Genomic DNA, 14,015 nt, shown 5'->3' on the forward strand with positions numbered 1-14,015 from the left:
CCATCTTTACTCCGGGCGCACGCGGGCCTCGGCGTCACCGCCCACTGCGCAGGTGCGGACGGGGCGCGAGCGGGCCCCTCCGCGCGGCGGCCCGAGGCTCGGTGACCGCGCCGCTGCCCCGCAGGCTCGGAGCCGGCATGGCCTTCGCGAGGACGCTGCTGACCGCCCTGCGGCCCCTGCTCCAGGCCGGCGTGCGGGCCCCGGCGCTGCGCTGCCTGGCGCTGCCCTTCCCCGCCCATCCCTGCCCGGCCCTGCCCTGCCCGGCCCTGCCCTGCCCGGCGCCCGCGCAGACCTTCAAGACCAAGGCCGTGCTGCGGCGGCGCTGCCGGGACTGCTACCTGGTCAAGCGGCGCGGCCGCTGGTACATCTACTGCAAGAGCAACCCGCGGCACAAGCAGAGGCAGCTGTAGCGGCGCTGCAGGTGGGGCAGGGGGCCGGGCCCTTCGGACAGGTGGGGGGCAGGAGGAGCCGGGCCCCCGGACAGGTGGGGCAGGGGGAGCCAGCCTGCCGCCCGGTGGGGGACAGGGGGAGCCGGACCCTCCTGGACAGGTGCAGGGGGCCCGCGGCCAGATGGGGGGCGGGGGGAGCCTGTGCCCCGTCCCCGCCCCGCTCCCCTCCCAGTGCTCCTGCATTCCAGCCGCTCCAGCGGGACGTGCACATCCTGTGTGTTTCAGGTCGCAGAGGCCGGGGTGACCTTAGGAGAGCAGCCGCCTTGGTGTCCTTGGAAGATTCGCTGCTGGTCCCTGGGAGGGGAGATGCCAATAAAAATCCCAGCGGGGACTTTTGTACCAGGTGCCATGGCTTTGTGAACGGGTTGGCGAAGAGTCGGCCGCAGGGTTTGGCTGCGGACGGGACCCTGGGTTCCGGCGTCCTGTGGGACCAGAGTCTGGGAGATGCACCAAGAGGTGGGCAGGGGACCAGCGGAAGGAGCGGTGCCCAGAAGCAGTGCCTAAGAAGTAGGGCCGCGTGCCAGGAAAAGAGGTTTCCAAGCAGTGTCAGAGCAGCTCGTGGAGACTGGAGGTTTAGACCCGGGTTTCAGTCCCTGGTAAACATGCCGACCCCCTTGCCCCAGGCAGAGCATCGGGGTCAGTGGTGCAGTGGGTAAGGCACTTGCTTCCACGTGGCCAGCCCAGATGTTGTCCCCTGCGCTCTGTATGGTCCCCTCACCCCTGCCAAGAGTGACCCCTAAGCACTGCCGGCTGTAACCCCCAGAAAAATGTCTTTTAGTGACAGTGGACCGGGACTGGAGCAATTGTGCACAGCAGGTGGGATGTTTGCCTTGTACGTGGCTCACCTGGGTTTGAGCTCCAGCACTGCGTATGGTTCCCTGCGCTGCCAGGAGTGACCCCTGAGAACTGCCAGATGTGGCCCCAAAACAGGAAAGTGTAGATACTCACACGTGAGGTGTATGTGCATTTATCGGCCTGCGTGTAAAATCTAAAAACGTGTCTCGGAAATGGGATGCAGTGCTCACGAGTTGAGTTATAGAGTGACGTAAGAAGGGGGAAAACCCAATCAGATCCAACTGTGTTAACAGCAGAGGCTGCTGTCCAAGAAGCACTGCCAAGGGACCGGGAGAGGAACGGAAGCTCCTGAGCCGCAGGCTGAGAACCTGAAAATCACCAGACAGCATCCCAGTTAGGAAGGGGCCACAGGTCGGAGAGAAAGACACAGGGTAGCAGGACAGCTTATACCGTCCCAGTCGCGGTGAGGTCGTTGTGCCCAGGAAGCCAACCACACGTGAGTGTTGGAAAACAGGAAAACCAACTGTTCTTAGAAGCAAGGGCGGCTCGTGGCCGAGCAGTTGGGCGAGGGGCAGGAGTGCCGTGGTTTCTCAGTGCAGTGCTCTGCTGGTGCTCAGTCCGAGAACCAAGGTCGGACAGTCCCGGAGACTGCCGCAAGCCCTCAGTGGGTAAGGTGCCATCGTGGTGAAAGGCCCACTGAATGCAGTGTCCTTTGAATGCAGTGTCCTCTGAATGGAAGGGTCCGCGGTAGTGGGAGGTATTTATTGTCAGGAAGTTGCCATAAATGCACACTTTTGTAGACCCTGCTGCATCTTGACTGGGCAGAGAAGCCTGGACCCCAAAACTTCAGACTTTGGTTCTACGTCTGGCACTGCGGAGAAGTTGGTCTTGGGGTGGACACAAGTTGGCCAGGTGGGTTGAGGGAACATGCTGGTGTTGCGGTGGTTCCCATGTGACACCTGCGGGACCGCACAGCCTGTGGCAGGGTTACGCACTAAAACAGCACGTTGAGTTGTGAGCTGCCGTGCCTCCCCCTCAGACCCACTGCCACCAGCCGGGCCCCAGCGGCAGCCCCGAAACCCACCAGAACAGGCAGGGGGGTGGCAGGCTGCAGCCCCTTCAGATGCCCCGGGGGTCTGAGAGGCGGGCCCTGACCCCCAAGCCTCGTGTCAGGAAAGCCAATGCTCTCGGGAGCTGAGCTGTGGCCAGACGGGCGTGGGGGGCCCTACCCCAGCTGCAGTGCCAGCTCAAAGCAGCCGACAGGCTGAGGGCCGGTCACCTGTTCTGGGAGCCCCTTTCCCTGCCCACAGGGGCCCCTGTGGACACTGACCCACTCTGTCTCCAAGCACAGCTTCTTCGAGGGAACCTCCCAGAAACAGCCCAAGTCAGATGCCTGCAGAGAGGCGGGGCCGGGAAGGGTGGTGGGTGGAGTCACTGGCACCTAAGGGGCCTTGGGGACAGGCTCCTGGGGCTAGTCCTCTGGGACGGGCAAGAGCAAGCCCAAGAGAGAAGTGAGGCCCAGGGCCCTGCCTTGGTCACATGCCCCACCCCTCACTGTCCCCTTCATGCCTCACCCAACCCTGACACCAGCCTTCACCCCAGGGCGCCCTGCCACCCTGACCCCGCCTACCCCAGCACTGAAGGCATCTCTGGGTGCCGGCAGCACGCAGGCAGCTGTGAGGCTCGGTCCCTCCCTGCCCACCAGCCCGCGTATTCAAACACGGGCTGTCAGACACACATTCACACGCTGTCATCTCGCCCACTCTTGGTCACATACACACACACACGCATGTGAGGGTACCGAAGGGCCATTTGGGAAATGTAGGCCCAGCCCCAGGTACTTTCCTCCAGGGCCCAGAACACACCTGGACAACCCTGTTTGAGATGACAGCTGTCTTGGAACCCCATCACCCTGCCCCAAAGCCTGGGACCCCTTTGCCTTGTCCCAGGGGCTGGAATCCCCTAACCCTGCCCTGGGGCTGGGGTGCCCCTCCTGTGCCCAGGTATCTCTAGCCATCAGTTCCCCAGGTGGCCTCACACAAGCCCCCTTCGTGCCCTGCAGAGCAGCTGAGGGTGGGGTCTGAGTCGGGGGATCAAGAGGCTCAGGGATGGGGCCAGAGGGTCCCCTGGGGCACAGGTGCTGAGGGTTTGGCTCCAGATGGGCACTGGGTGGGCACTCTTCCCCGCTGGACGCCGCAGCCAGTCATGGGACCTCAGTGTCTCCTCAGCCTGGGGGCATCTGCCAGGGTTCCAGGGGCTTGGGCATGGGGTGCTGTGCCCCCATGAGAGCCGACTGCTGTCTTGAACATTATTTTGAAAGTGACTCTGTTTTAGGGGCTTGTGCGTGGCGTTCCCCTGTCCCCTGGGAGGGGTCCACGGCCCAACCGGGAGGCTGGTCCCCGCAAGTCTGCCCCCAGGTGGTTATTTCCATCTGCCCCCCCCCCCTTCTCCTGTCTGACTTTGTCTTAGTGACTGTGATTCCCAATTAGAGGTCAATTATTTTTTTCCACATTCCGGCTTGTCATTTTTCTGTTTATAAAGCATGGCAAACACAAGAAATTTCCCGAACAAAGAGCTGTTTTGCAATGCATGAGAAATTCACTCTGGCCGTGTCACTATTCCGTGACAACACTGTCAGAAATCCCAGGGCTGGGGAACTGGCCCGGCCCCCTACGTGGGGGCTCGCAGACCCCCTGGTGGCCCATGAAAGATTCATGGTCTCGTCTGTGCGGGCAGCCACTAAGGCGCTTTGCCTACACACTGGGCCGGGTCCTCCTGGTGGCTGGCCAGATGCCCTCCCATCTGTGCCCGAGAACCTGGACCAGCTTCCTTGCTAACGTCACTTGGGGATGGCCGTGGAGGTCCCAAGGGCCGCTCGCTGAGTGCGGCCTTCCTTGGTGTTTGCCGACGTTTGCTGCACAGCACCCGACGCCTAGTCGCCTGTGTGGGTGTCTCTGCACACAGGTGTGCCAGGCAGTCGCTCTGCGGGGGCAGCAAGTAGCCTGGGGGTCCCCTGCTCCCTCTCCTCCTTCGGTGCCCCCCCCCCCATGCTCAGACGTGTGCTGGGCTCTCCCCGTCTCCAGAGAAGCCGCATTGGCTCTGCGCCTGTCTCTCTCCCTCCTTCCCCTCCTAAAAGCCTCCAGATTAATCTGTCTCTACTCCCTGGTCTACTCCAAAAATCCTTTCTGTGAGACAGGACGAAACCCTAGAATCCCTGAGAAGGCCTGGCCCGACTCTCCCCTACTCAGAGCAAATCCTCGCTCCCAAGAGCTCTGTGGCGGGACCAGCTCCCAGCCGAGCAGACCAAGGTCAGGTGTGGCGTGACAGCCCCTGCTGGGTCCAGTGGGCTCTGGCCTGTGCCGTGCGGGTCTCTGCAGACTTTATCAGCCCGACCTTCCCAGCTGACACGGGGCAGCAGAGGGGACAGAGAGAAAGTGGCCTCTGGCCTGGGGCTCCAGGCAGTGGGAGGAGGCGCCCCCAAAGCAGGGTGGGACAGTGACCAGCATCTCTGTCCCGCCCCGGCACCCCCAAATCCATCATCAGCCCATACCCACCTGCTTCCTCAGAGTCCCACAGTGGTCTGGGCCCTGATGCCCCCTGGAGCAGCTCCCAAGGCTGGTCCCCAACCTCCTAAGGAGGGAACCTTCTAGAAGCACTCGGCATTGGGATCACCGTCCGACATGGTTCCCTGGCAGGTGCCCGGCTGTCAGCATTGGGGGCTCTCCAGAGCAACCCCCAAACTGCTGTGTGTACTATTGTGCCTCTCCCCAGGCATCCGTCCCCTGGGCAGGGTCCCCTGGAGGAGGGGACGAGCTGCCATCCTGAGTGTCACCTGCGAGGGCAGAGGCACCTGGGAGAGGCCACGGTGGGGGGGTCGGAGTGTCAGGGTCAGTGGAGCCCCCAACCAGGGGCCACAGGGAGCCCAGGGGATCTTTCTTGGTGGGACAAGGGCAGGCAGCCGGGGGCTCGCTGTGCTGGGGGCCTGTGGCCAGCCCAGGATCCCCGCTGGGTTGCGTGCCCCAGGGAGCAAGGACCAGCCTGCCCGCGTGCCCCTGCCCCCCCCACCAGTCTTGGGGGAGTCCAGCAGCCCTGGTGCTTATAGGATAACATTAGTTTGTCCTTCCTCCCTTGCCACAGGCTCCTGGAGCTTAGGTTTATCCGGTTACACCCATCACAGTGCTCCCTAGTCACTCCCATTTCTCTCTGCTTATCTGTAAACTCTTCTCTGTGCTCTGCTTCCAGTTAATCACCTTTTTCCCCTAATCAGATTCTGTTAACTTGTAAGATCAGATCCTTCTAAGGACACTGAACTTGTAAGTTATGTCTTTTACATAGTTTACCATAAAGCAAGGTCCTTTCTGTATGGACACAGAAAAACAGTTAACATTCTGCTTTTGTAACTTGGGAGTTGATTGACTCCGAATAATATTTATTCCTGGTCATCTGCTTTCTCGACTCAGTTGCCCTTAGTTCCTAGCAACCCAAAAGCAAGGTCCCGACAAGGGACTGAATGAACCCAGGGCAAGCTGTGAGCTACCCTGGCATCGGAATGGGCCAGGCCAAAGCTCCACAATACTCAACTATAAATTGAGGGCATGATCATGGACAAATGGTGTCATGGTCCAAAAGTAACGACAAGATTAGGACCCTGCTGGGGTTAGGAAGACTAAACCTAGCCTGAGGGCTGTGGTCTGGAATATATAGTGAGATGTCCTCAGGAAGAACCAAACCTTAAGGCTATCTCTTACTGGGCTCATACAGAATGACATTGCTAGAATGTTAGAAGTAGCTTTACTACAACTATTTAGGTGGAGTATTAGCTGAGGAAAGAAGAAAGTGACACACCCTCGTTGGGTTCCCACCCTTGAGCGATCTCCCAGTAATTTGGAGTAATCTTAGATGAGATTTTATCCTTGAATTAATCTCCTGGAGGAGTGGTCTTACCTCTCTTTGTTGACTTGTTAATGTTCACCCCACCTTTGTGTCACCACCCTACTTGATTGCTGTATACACTAGACTGTAAGGTCAGAAGGGGGCTCGTGCTCGAGAGAGAAGCAGAAGGGGAATGGAGATTGGAATAAACTACAGTGGAATAATTAATAAACTGAATTGGAATAAACTACAGCCAGCCTGGCCCTCGTTTCTTCCTTTGCCTGCCCATCGCCATCGACCTCCCCGGGATGGAGGAAGCTGCCTGAGACCACTGAATTGGGGGGGGGGGGGGGGTGCTGGCAAGAGAGAGAGAGAGCTGCCCTTTTGAAAACACAGGTGCTGGCCCAGCAGAACCTGCTGCCCCACCTCCCTCAAGCCCCAATCACCCCGCCCCTGCCCTGCACCATCTCCCCCACACATGCACACACCACCCCCCATCGCTGCCTCAGCCGCTCTGCGGGGGACCCTGCAGGCAATTTGCTGAGAGTGAGAAACCTCAGGTGCACATCAGCTGGAATGCAGGAAGAGTGAGGCTTAGCGCCAGGAATTCTGGATGGATATTTCATCGCTCCCCCATCAAAGGCTCCTTGTCGGCGCTAGGATGAGGAGTGTGTGTGTGTGTGTGTGTGTGTGTGTACACACATACGTGTGCATACACATGTGTGTGTGCAGACTTTGCCCAGCCCACTCTCCATCTCACACTTTTTTAATAAACCAGCATAAAGTAGAATTTATTTACATAATGCAGTGATCCATGAAGGTTACCATAACACCGAGGGACCATATTAGCCGCTTGAGTGGAATTCATTAGAAATTAACTACCACTTAAATTAATTTCCCGCCGCCACCAGGCTGTAATGGCGGGTGCGAGACCGTCCATCACCGCTGCTGACAGGGGCCCTGTCACTGCTGTTATTTATCGTGAGCGGCGGGCCGAGCCAGTGCACCGCCCACCCTAGGCCCAGCCCTGCCTGGCGTGTTGCCCTGCCCATGCAAGGGGCGCTGGAACCCGCTGCCACATGAGCCAGCACAGCCCAGGACCCGTCGGGCACTTGGCGCCTCCCTCCTGTTGGGCATCAGCACAGCTCCCCGGGAGGCACCAGGTCCCCGTGCCCCCTCCCTCGTGCACATGCAAGCCCATACCACACACCACGCACATACACAGCACACACGTGTCCACCAGGCAGGGCGGCCACTGGCCCTGTCTGCAAAGTCGGGCACATGCCACGGCCATGTGCACGCATGTGCCGGGTGTGTCATGTTTCTTCTCTGTCCGTGCGTGTGCCTGTGTGATGTGTCCAGGGCAACCCTGTGTGCTGCGTGCCTGTGCACATGTGTGATGTCTCTCTACACATGCTTCCTGCATGCTTACATGCCTCTGCTCTTGTGTGGGTGCACACGTGCCATGTGTAGGTGGACAGTGCATTGCATTACCCTATTGGTTGTGTGAGCGGACACATGTTGTATGCATGTGTGCACAGATGGGCAGACACGTGTGTGCTGTGTATGTGTGTGGTGTGTGGTATGGGCTTGCATATGTGTGAGGGAGGGGGCACAGGGACCTGGTGCCTCCCGGGGAGCCGTGATGATGCCCAACAGGAGGGAGGCGCCAAGTGTGTCTGTGAGTGTGAGCGTGACTGTGCGAGAATGTCTCAGTGTGTGTGTACTAGTGTGCACTAGTGTGGATGTTGGTGTGTGTGTACTAGTGTGGATGTCAGTGTGCATGTGTCTGTGTAAGAGTATGAGAGTGAATGTGAGTGTATGTGTATACTTGTGTGGGTGTCGGTGTGCATGTGTGTGAGCATGAATGTGTGAGAATGTGTCAATGTGCTAGTGTGGGTGTTGGTGTGCGTGTGAGTGTGAGCGTGAATGTGTGAGTGCGTGTGAGTGTGTGTACTAGTATAGGTGTGAGTGTGAGAATGAGTGTGTGAATGTGTGTGTGAGTATGTACTAGTGTGGGTGTCAGTCTGCATGTGTCTGTGTGAGTATGAGCATGAATGTGCAAGTGTGTGTGTATACCAGTGTGGGTGTTTGTGCTTATATCTGTGAGTGTGAGCATAAGTGTGCAAGTGTGTGCGTGTGTGCCAGTGTAGGTGTTTGGTGTGAGTGTAAGCGTGAGTGTGTGAGTGTGTGTGCACTAATGTGATGTCAGTGTGAGTGTTTGTGACTGTGAGTGTGTAAGTGTATGTGAGTATATACTAGTGTGGATGTCGGTATGTATGTGTGTGAACATGAGTGTGAGGATGTATCAGTGTGTTTACTAATGTGGGTGTCAGTGTGCATGTGTGTGAGTGTCTGTGTACTAGTGTAGGCATTAGTGTGCATGTGTGTGAGTGTGTACTAGTGTAGGTGTTCAGTATGAGTGTGACTGAGCATGAGTGTGCGAGCGTGTGGGTGTCAGTGTGTACTAGTGTTGATGTTGGTGTGCATGAGTGTGAGCGTGAGTGTACTAGTGTGGGTGTCGGTGTGAGTGTGTGTGAGTGTACCAGTGTGGGTGTCAGTGTGTGTGTGAGTGTGAGCGTGAGTATGCAAGTGTGTGGGTGTATGCTAGTGTAGGTGTCAGTGTGCACGTGAGTGTCTATGTGAGAGTGTGAGTGTGCCAGACTGTGTCAGTGTGTGTGTACATATTGGTTGTGTGAGCGGACACATGTTGTATGCATGTGTGCACAGATGGGCAGACATGCACACACTGAGCATCAGTGTGTGTGTGATAGCGTGAATTTGTGAGTGTGTGTACTAGGGCTGGAGCGATAGCACAGCGGTAGGGCGTTTGCCTTGCACGCAGCCAACATGACCGACCCGAGTTCGATTCCTCCGCCCCTCTCGGAGAGCCCGGGCAAGCTCCCGAGAGTATCTCGCCCGCACGGCAGAGCCTGGCAAGCTCCCCGTGACGTATTCGATATGCCAGACACAGTAACAACAAGTCTCATGATGGGGACTTTACTGGGCCCGCTCGAGCAAATCGATGAACAACGGGAGGACAGTGCTACAGTGCTACAGTGTACTAGTGTAGGTGTTCGGTGTGACTGTGAGCATGAGTGTGTGTGTACTAGTGTGGGTGTCAGTGTGTGTGTCTGTGTGAGAGTGAGTGTGCAAGAATGTATCCATGTGTATCAGTGTGTCAATGTGCATGTGAGGCTGTGTGAGTGTGTTGATATGAATGTGTGTCAGCATGAGTGTATGAGAATGTGTATGTGTGAGTGTGAGCACGGGACGCAGTGACATGCCTGTGCCAGTGCAACAGTAGATGCCACAGCGATGAGGGCAGGTGTTCGGGCAGAAAGGGGAGGGCAGAGATCTAGAATGTTCTTTCCAGGCAGGCCTAGAACAAGGCCCCAGAGCAGACTGTGTGGGGAAGGGAGCCCTCGAGGGATGTGGGGGAGGGCGCCCCAGAGCAGAAGCCATGGCCTCTGCGTCATGCTGTGGCCCTGCCACGTCAGTGAACGAGTGGTTCAGGTCACTCCTGCTGTGTGCTTGGGGGCAGTGGCGCCCGGGAGTGCCACACCCCAGGATAGGGCTGTGGACTCCCTGAGGGGTGAGGGTCTGGGGAGAGCTTCCCGGGCTCCCACGTCTCAGCGTACGACCCTCATCCACTGCGGCCCCCCTGCCAGGACCCCAAGTGCGTTTGGGGCGGGGGGCCTTGGCACACAGGCCTTGGGTGCTGGGGACCCCGGGGGGCTGTCCCCACCCCAACCCCCACCCAGGCTCCAGAACCTGCTTTCCTGAGTGGGTCCCTCATGCACGCAAGCGCACATAGCCCCGGGCGCCAGTCGTGCTGGAAAACACATTTGTTCTGTGTCCTCTAAGGACAGATGATGGACATGTAAAAATGTCCCCCCTGCCTTTCTTTCCGGGAATACTTAGTTCAGAATTAACTTCTGTCAAGGAAACACAATTTCCTGCTCCCACAATATGTTATTTCCCGGCGTTTTGATTTGAGAGGGAAAGTGCTGGGCTGTGTTTGACATGTATGATTACAAGCTGCAGACGCCACTGACGTTTCTGCTGCTATTACTGTTTCTCTTTAGGAAAAGCTACTCATTAGAACCAAACAGGACCTTTCTTTCCCGAGAAACAAATAAATGTGGGGAATTGGCTGCCCTCAGAGGAGCTGCTGAGCTGTAAGCATGTCTGCAGAGAGCGGGAGCCTGACTCCCGTCCTGGGGAGAGGGTGTGGAGAGCCGCAGTCTTGCCGTGGGGCACACAATGTCACCTGCACACGTGCACATGCTAGTGTGTCACCTGCAAACACGCACATGCTAGCGTGTCACCTGCAAACGTGCACATGCTAGCGTGTCACCTGCACACGTGCACATGCTAGTGTGTCACCTGCATACATGTACATGCTAACGTGGCACCTGCACATGTGCACATGCTATGATGTCACCCACACTCACGCACATGTTATCATGTTACCTACACACTCACACACACCATCGCATTACCTACACATGTATGCCAGCTATTATGTCACCTACACACATTCACATGTGTGTACTGACATGCATGTGTACAGATTCACACAAACATGTGCAGCACAAGCATGCACATTCACAAGGGCACAGGAGTTCCACACTCCAGCAAACATGCACACAGCACTGCACACTCTCGGGGACTCTCGCCACATGCATGAACAGAAAATCGTGCACATGGTGGGACAGGGACCAGGGGACAGCCTGGCTGTGCTGATGCTACGCACGGGTTATGCAACCTCAAGTGGGCGCTCTGAAGGCAGCAGCACCTCTGCCGGGACAGCCGCACTCAGTTCCATGGGGACAGCCACACTGGGGTACATTGAGGAATGGGGCACACCCAGGTACCTCAGGGCATGGGGACAGCCACACCTGGGTATCTCAGGGCATGGGGACAGGCACTCCCAGATACCTCAGTCCTCAGGAACAGCCATACCAGTTACCTCTGGGCATGGGGACAGGCACACCAGGTACCTCAGGGCATGGGGACAGGCATACCAGGTACCACAGGGCATGGACACAGCCACACTGAAGTACCTCAGGGTATGGAGACAGGCATACCAAGTACCTCAGAGCATGGAGACCGCCACACCAGGTACCTTAGGGCATGGGGACAGGTACCTCAGGGCATGGAGACAGGCACACCAGGTACTTCAGGGCATGGAGAGAGCCACACCGAGGTACCTCAGGGCATGGGGACAGGCACACCAGGTACCTCAGGGCATGGGGACAGTACCTCAGGGCATGGAGACAGGCACACCAGGTACCTCAGGGCATGGAGACAGCCACACCAGGTACCTCAGGGCATAGAGACAGCCCCTGACTCTGGGGTCCAGACAGCCCCAGCACCACGAGCACTGTTGCTCCCCAAAGCCCCCTGGACAGAGACCCTGGCTGGAGGTGGGTTACCCGCTGCACAGAGAGGCTTCTGTCAGCCGTGTGACTCTAGGTGCCCCCACGCTTAGCCTGGCAGCCATCCTTGCTCCCTGTGGAGACCCCATGACATAAGCACCCCTGTGACGCCTCCACGCCATCCACCCTCCCCCCACACCTGTCCTGCGGCAGAACTGCTAGGGTCCTCCCTCGAGGACTCAGAGCCCCTGAGTCACACCGGGGCTTAGGGGACGCCTGTCTCCAGTGGGCCCGCCGCAGGGAAGGCCAAGGGCTTGGGGCCACACAGAAACTTGCAGGAGCGCCACCCTGCTGAGCCTCAGCAGTGGCCGCCCGGCATCGGGCACCCAGAGGGCAGCTGCACTCTTGGCCCTGATCTTCCTTTCTGTCTCCCCCGCCTCTCGACCCCTCTCCTGCTTCTCTGCGGAGTTGGACATGTGTCCCGTCGCTCTGGCTGCTGCAGAGACGGTGCCATTCTAGGGAGAGGGCTGAGGGCAGGAATCTCCACATCCCACCCTGCACCCCCAACAGGAACATGGGGCGGGACCAGCGGGGCCTTTGTGTTTCTGGCCGAGCCGAGCGGGCGCCTGTGGGCAGCTGCTCAGGCTGCTGCGGCTGTGCGGGGGCAGGCTGGCCCCCAGCACAGGGCGGTGATGCCGTGGGTTTAGCCACATTGTGGGTGTGACGTCACTGGTGCCGGTGGGACTCTGGCCCCCGTGGCGGGGCAGAGCGGAATGTGTGTGGCCCCCCAGAAGACAGTGGCCATGGGAATGGCCATTTCTGTCTGTGCTGTTGGCGGAGGTCTGCGGGGGCCAGAGAAAGCCCAGCCACATGTGAGGCTCCAACAGGCATTTCAAGACTCTCGGAGCAGGGCCGGAGCGGACCCACAAGACACAGGCTGGGCTGATTCCCCGAGGACACGGGGGGCTCAGAATCAGGCTTTGTGGCTTTGTTTCAAAACCACCCCCGGTGGTGGCAGAGCACTCCCGCCCATAGTCGCAATCCTGTCTGTGCTGGAGTCCGGGAGATAATCACCCCATTTTCCACGCTGCGCCTTGAGACACGGGCTGGAGGGCTGGGAGGGAGAGGGCCAACTTCTCATTAGATTGTTTGCTTTGCTACAATGAGCAGACACTACTTTGGTAATTAAAACATCGAATACAACAAAACCAAACAAAAATGAAATGGAGTGAGAAAAGCATCCTGGGGTGATTGAGGTGGTGGTCAGGGCCGAGCTGGCTGCCTTCCCGGGAACTGCCCGCGCCTCCCTCCCTCAGGGCCAGGCGCCCGCCCCCGCCTCATCCTCCCCTCGGAGGGGCAGGCACCAGGCCCCCTGGGTGCGCTTCCCCCACTCTCTCATGGGCCAGCATTTGGGGCTCACAGCTCCATCCTCAATACTGTGGTGCTCACCTGGTGGACACAGTCAGGCCAACTGTGGGAATTGCCGGGGATCATCCGCCCATGCCCCGGGCCACCTGGATCTCTGGCCACCCACACTTCCTGATGACACACCATTTTGCTCCACTGCCACGTGACCTCAGGACACATGACTGAGAATGATTCGATCTGCAGCATCACTGGCTCGCTGGGACCCAAGGGGGGGCTGGGCAACCTGGGCTCCCACCTCCAGTTCTCTTCAGGTTTGGGCCACACCCAGCAGTGCTCAGAGCTTAGTCCTTGCTCTAAGCTCGGAGTCACTCCCTGTGGGGCTCGGGGACCATAGTGGGTGCCAGGGACGGAAGCCAGTTGTGCGTGAGGCCAGTGCCCTCCCCCCTGCTCTTCTCTTGGCCCTTCCTGCAGCATGACCTCTGGACGCTCCCTCAGAGGCACTTCTGACAGGAAAGGGGTAGGAGGCTGTCCCCAGAGGGGGTGGGAAGCGCATGGGGAGACTTAGGGGTGTGAGTCAGGATAGGGCCTATGCGGGGCATGTAACAGGACAGGGAGTGTGAAGCAGGGTGGGGCAGGGGCATGTGAGGGGGCCTGTGAGGGTGAGAGGGGCCTGTGGGGGGGATATGAAGGAACGTGTGAGGGTGTGAGGGGGATATTTGAGGGGATGAGGGGGCATGTGTGGAGTGTGAGGGGGCATGTGAGGGGGGACATGTGAGGGAGAGTGTGAGGGGCATGTGTGGAGTGTGAGGGGGTATGTGAGGGGGTGAGAAGGCATGTGTGGAGTGTGAGGGGGCATGTGAGGGGGGACATGTGAGGGGTTGAGAGGGGGTATATGAGGGTGTGAGGGAATTATGTGAGGGAGGGTGTGAGGGGGCATGTGTGAAGTGTGGGAGGGCATGTGAGGAGGTATATGAGGGTATGAGGGAAGCATGTGAGAATGCATGTGAGGGGATGAGAGAGGGTATGTGAGGGGGACATGTGAGGTGTGAGAGGGCGCATGAGAGGGAATGTGAAGGGTTGTGAAGGGGTGTGTAAGGGTTTGAGGGAAGCATGTGAGGGTGCATGTGAGGGACATGTGAGGAGATGA

General features: G+C 58.5%; 1 protein-coding gene across 1 annotated transcript; it reads left to right on the top strand.

Annotated features, from left to right (window-relative positions):
• Positions 1-58: 58 nt before the first annotated feature.
• On the top strand, positions 59-788 carry MRPL36 (mitochondrial ribosomal protein L36). Its single transcript, XM_056135328.1, has 2 exons — positions 59-421; positions 675-788. The coding sequence occupies exon 1, from the start codon at positions 138-140 to the stop codon at positions 408-410; it is 273 nt and encodes a 90-aa protein (XP_055991303.1). The 5' UTR covers positions 59-137; the 3' UTR covers positions 411-421; positions 675-788.
• The last annotated feature ends 13,227 nt before the right edge of the window (positions 789-14,015 follow it).

The sequence above is a fragment of the Sorex fumeus genome, unplaced genomic scaffold (assembly GCF_029834395.1).
Source record: "Sorex fumeus unplaced genomic scaffold, SorFum_2.1 ptg000110l, whole genome shotgun sequence".
Classification (NCBI taxonomy): domain Eukaryota; kingdom Metazoa; phylum Chordata; class Mammalia; order Eulipotyphla; family Soricidae; genus Sorex; species Sorex fumeus.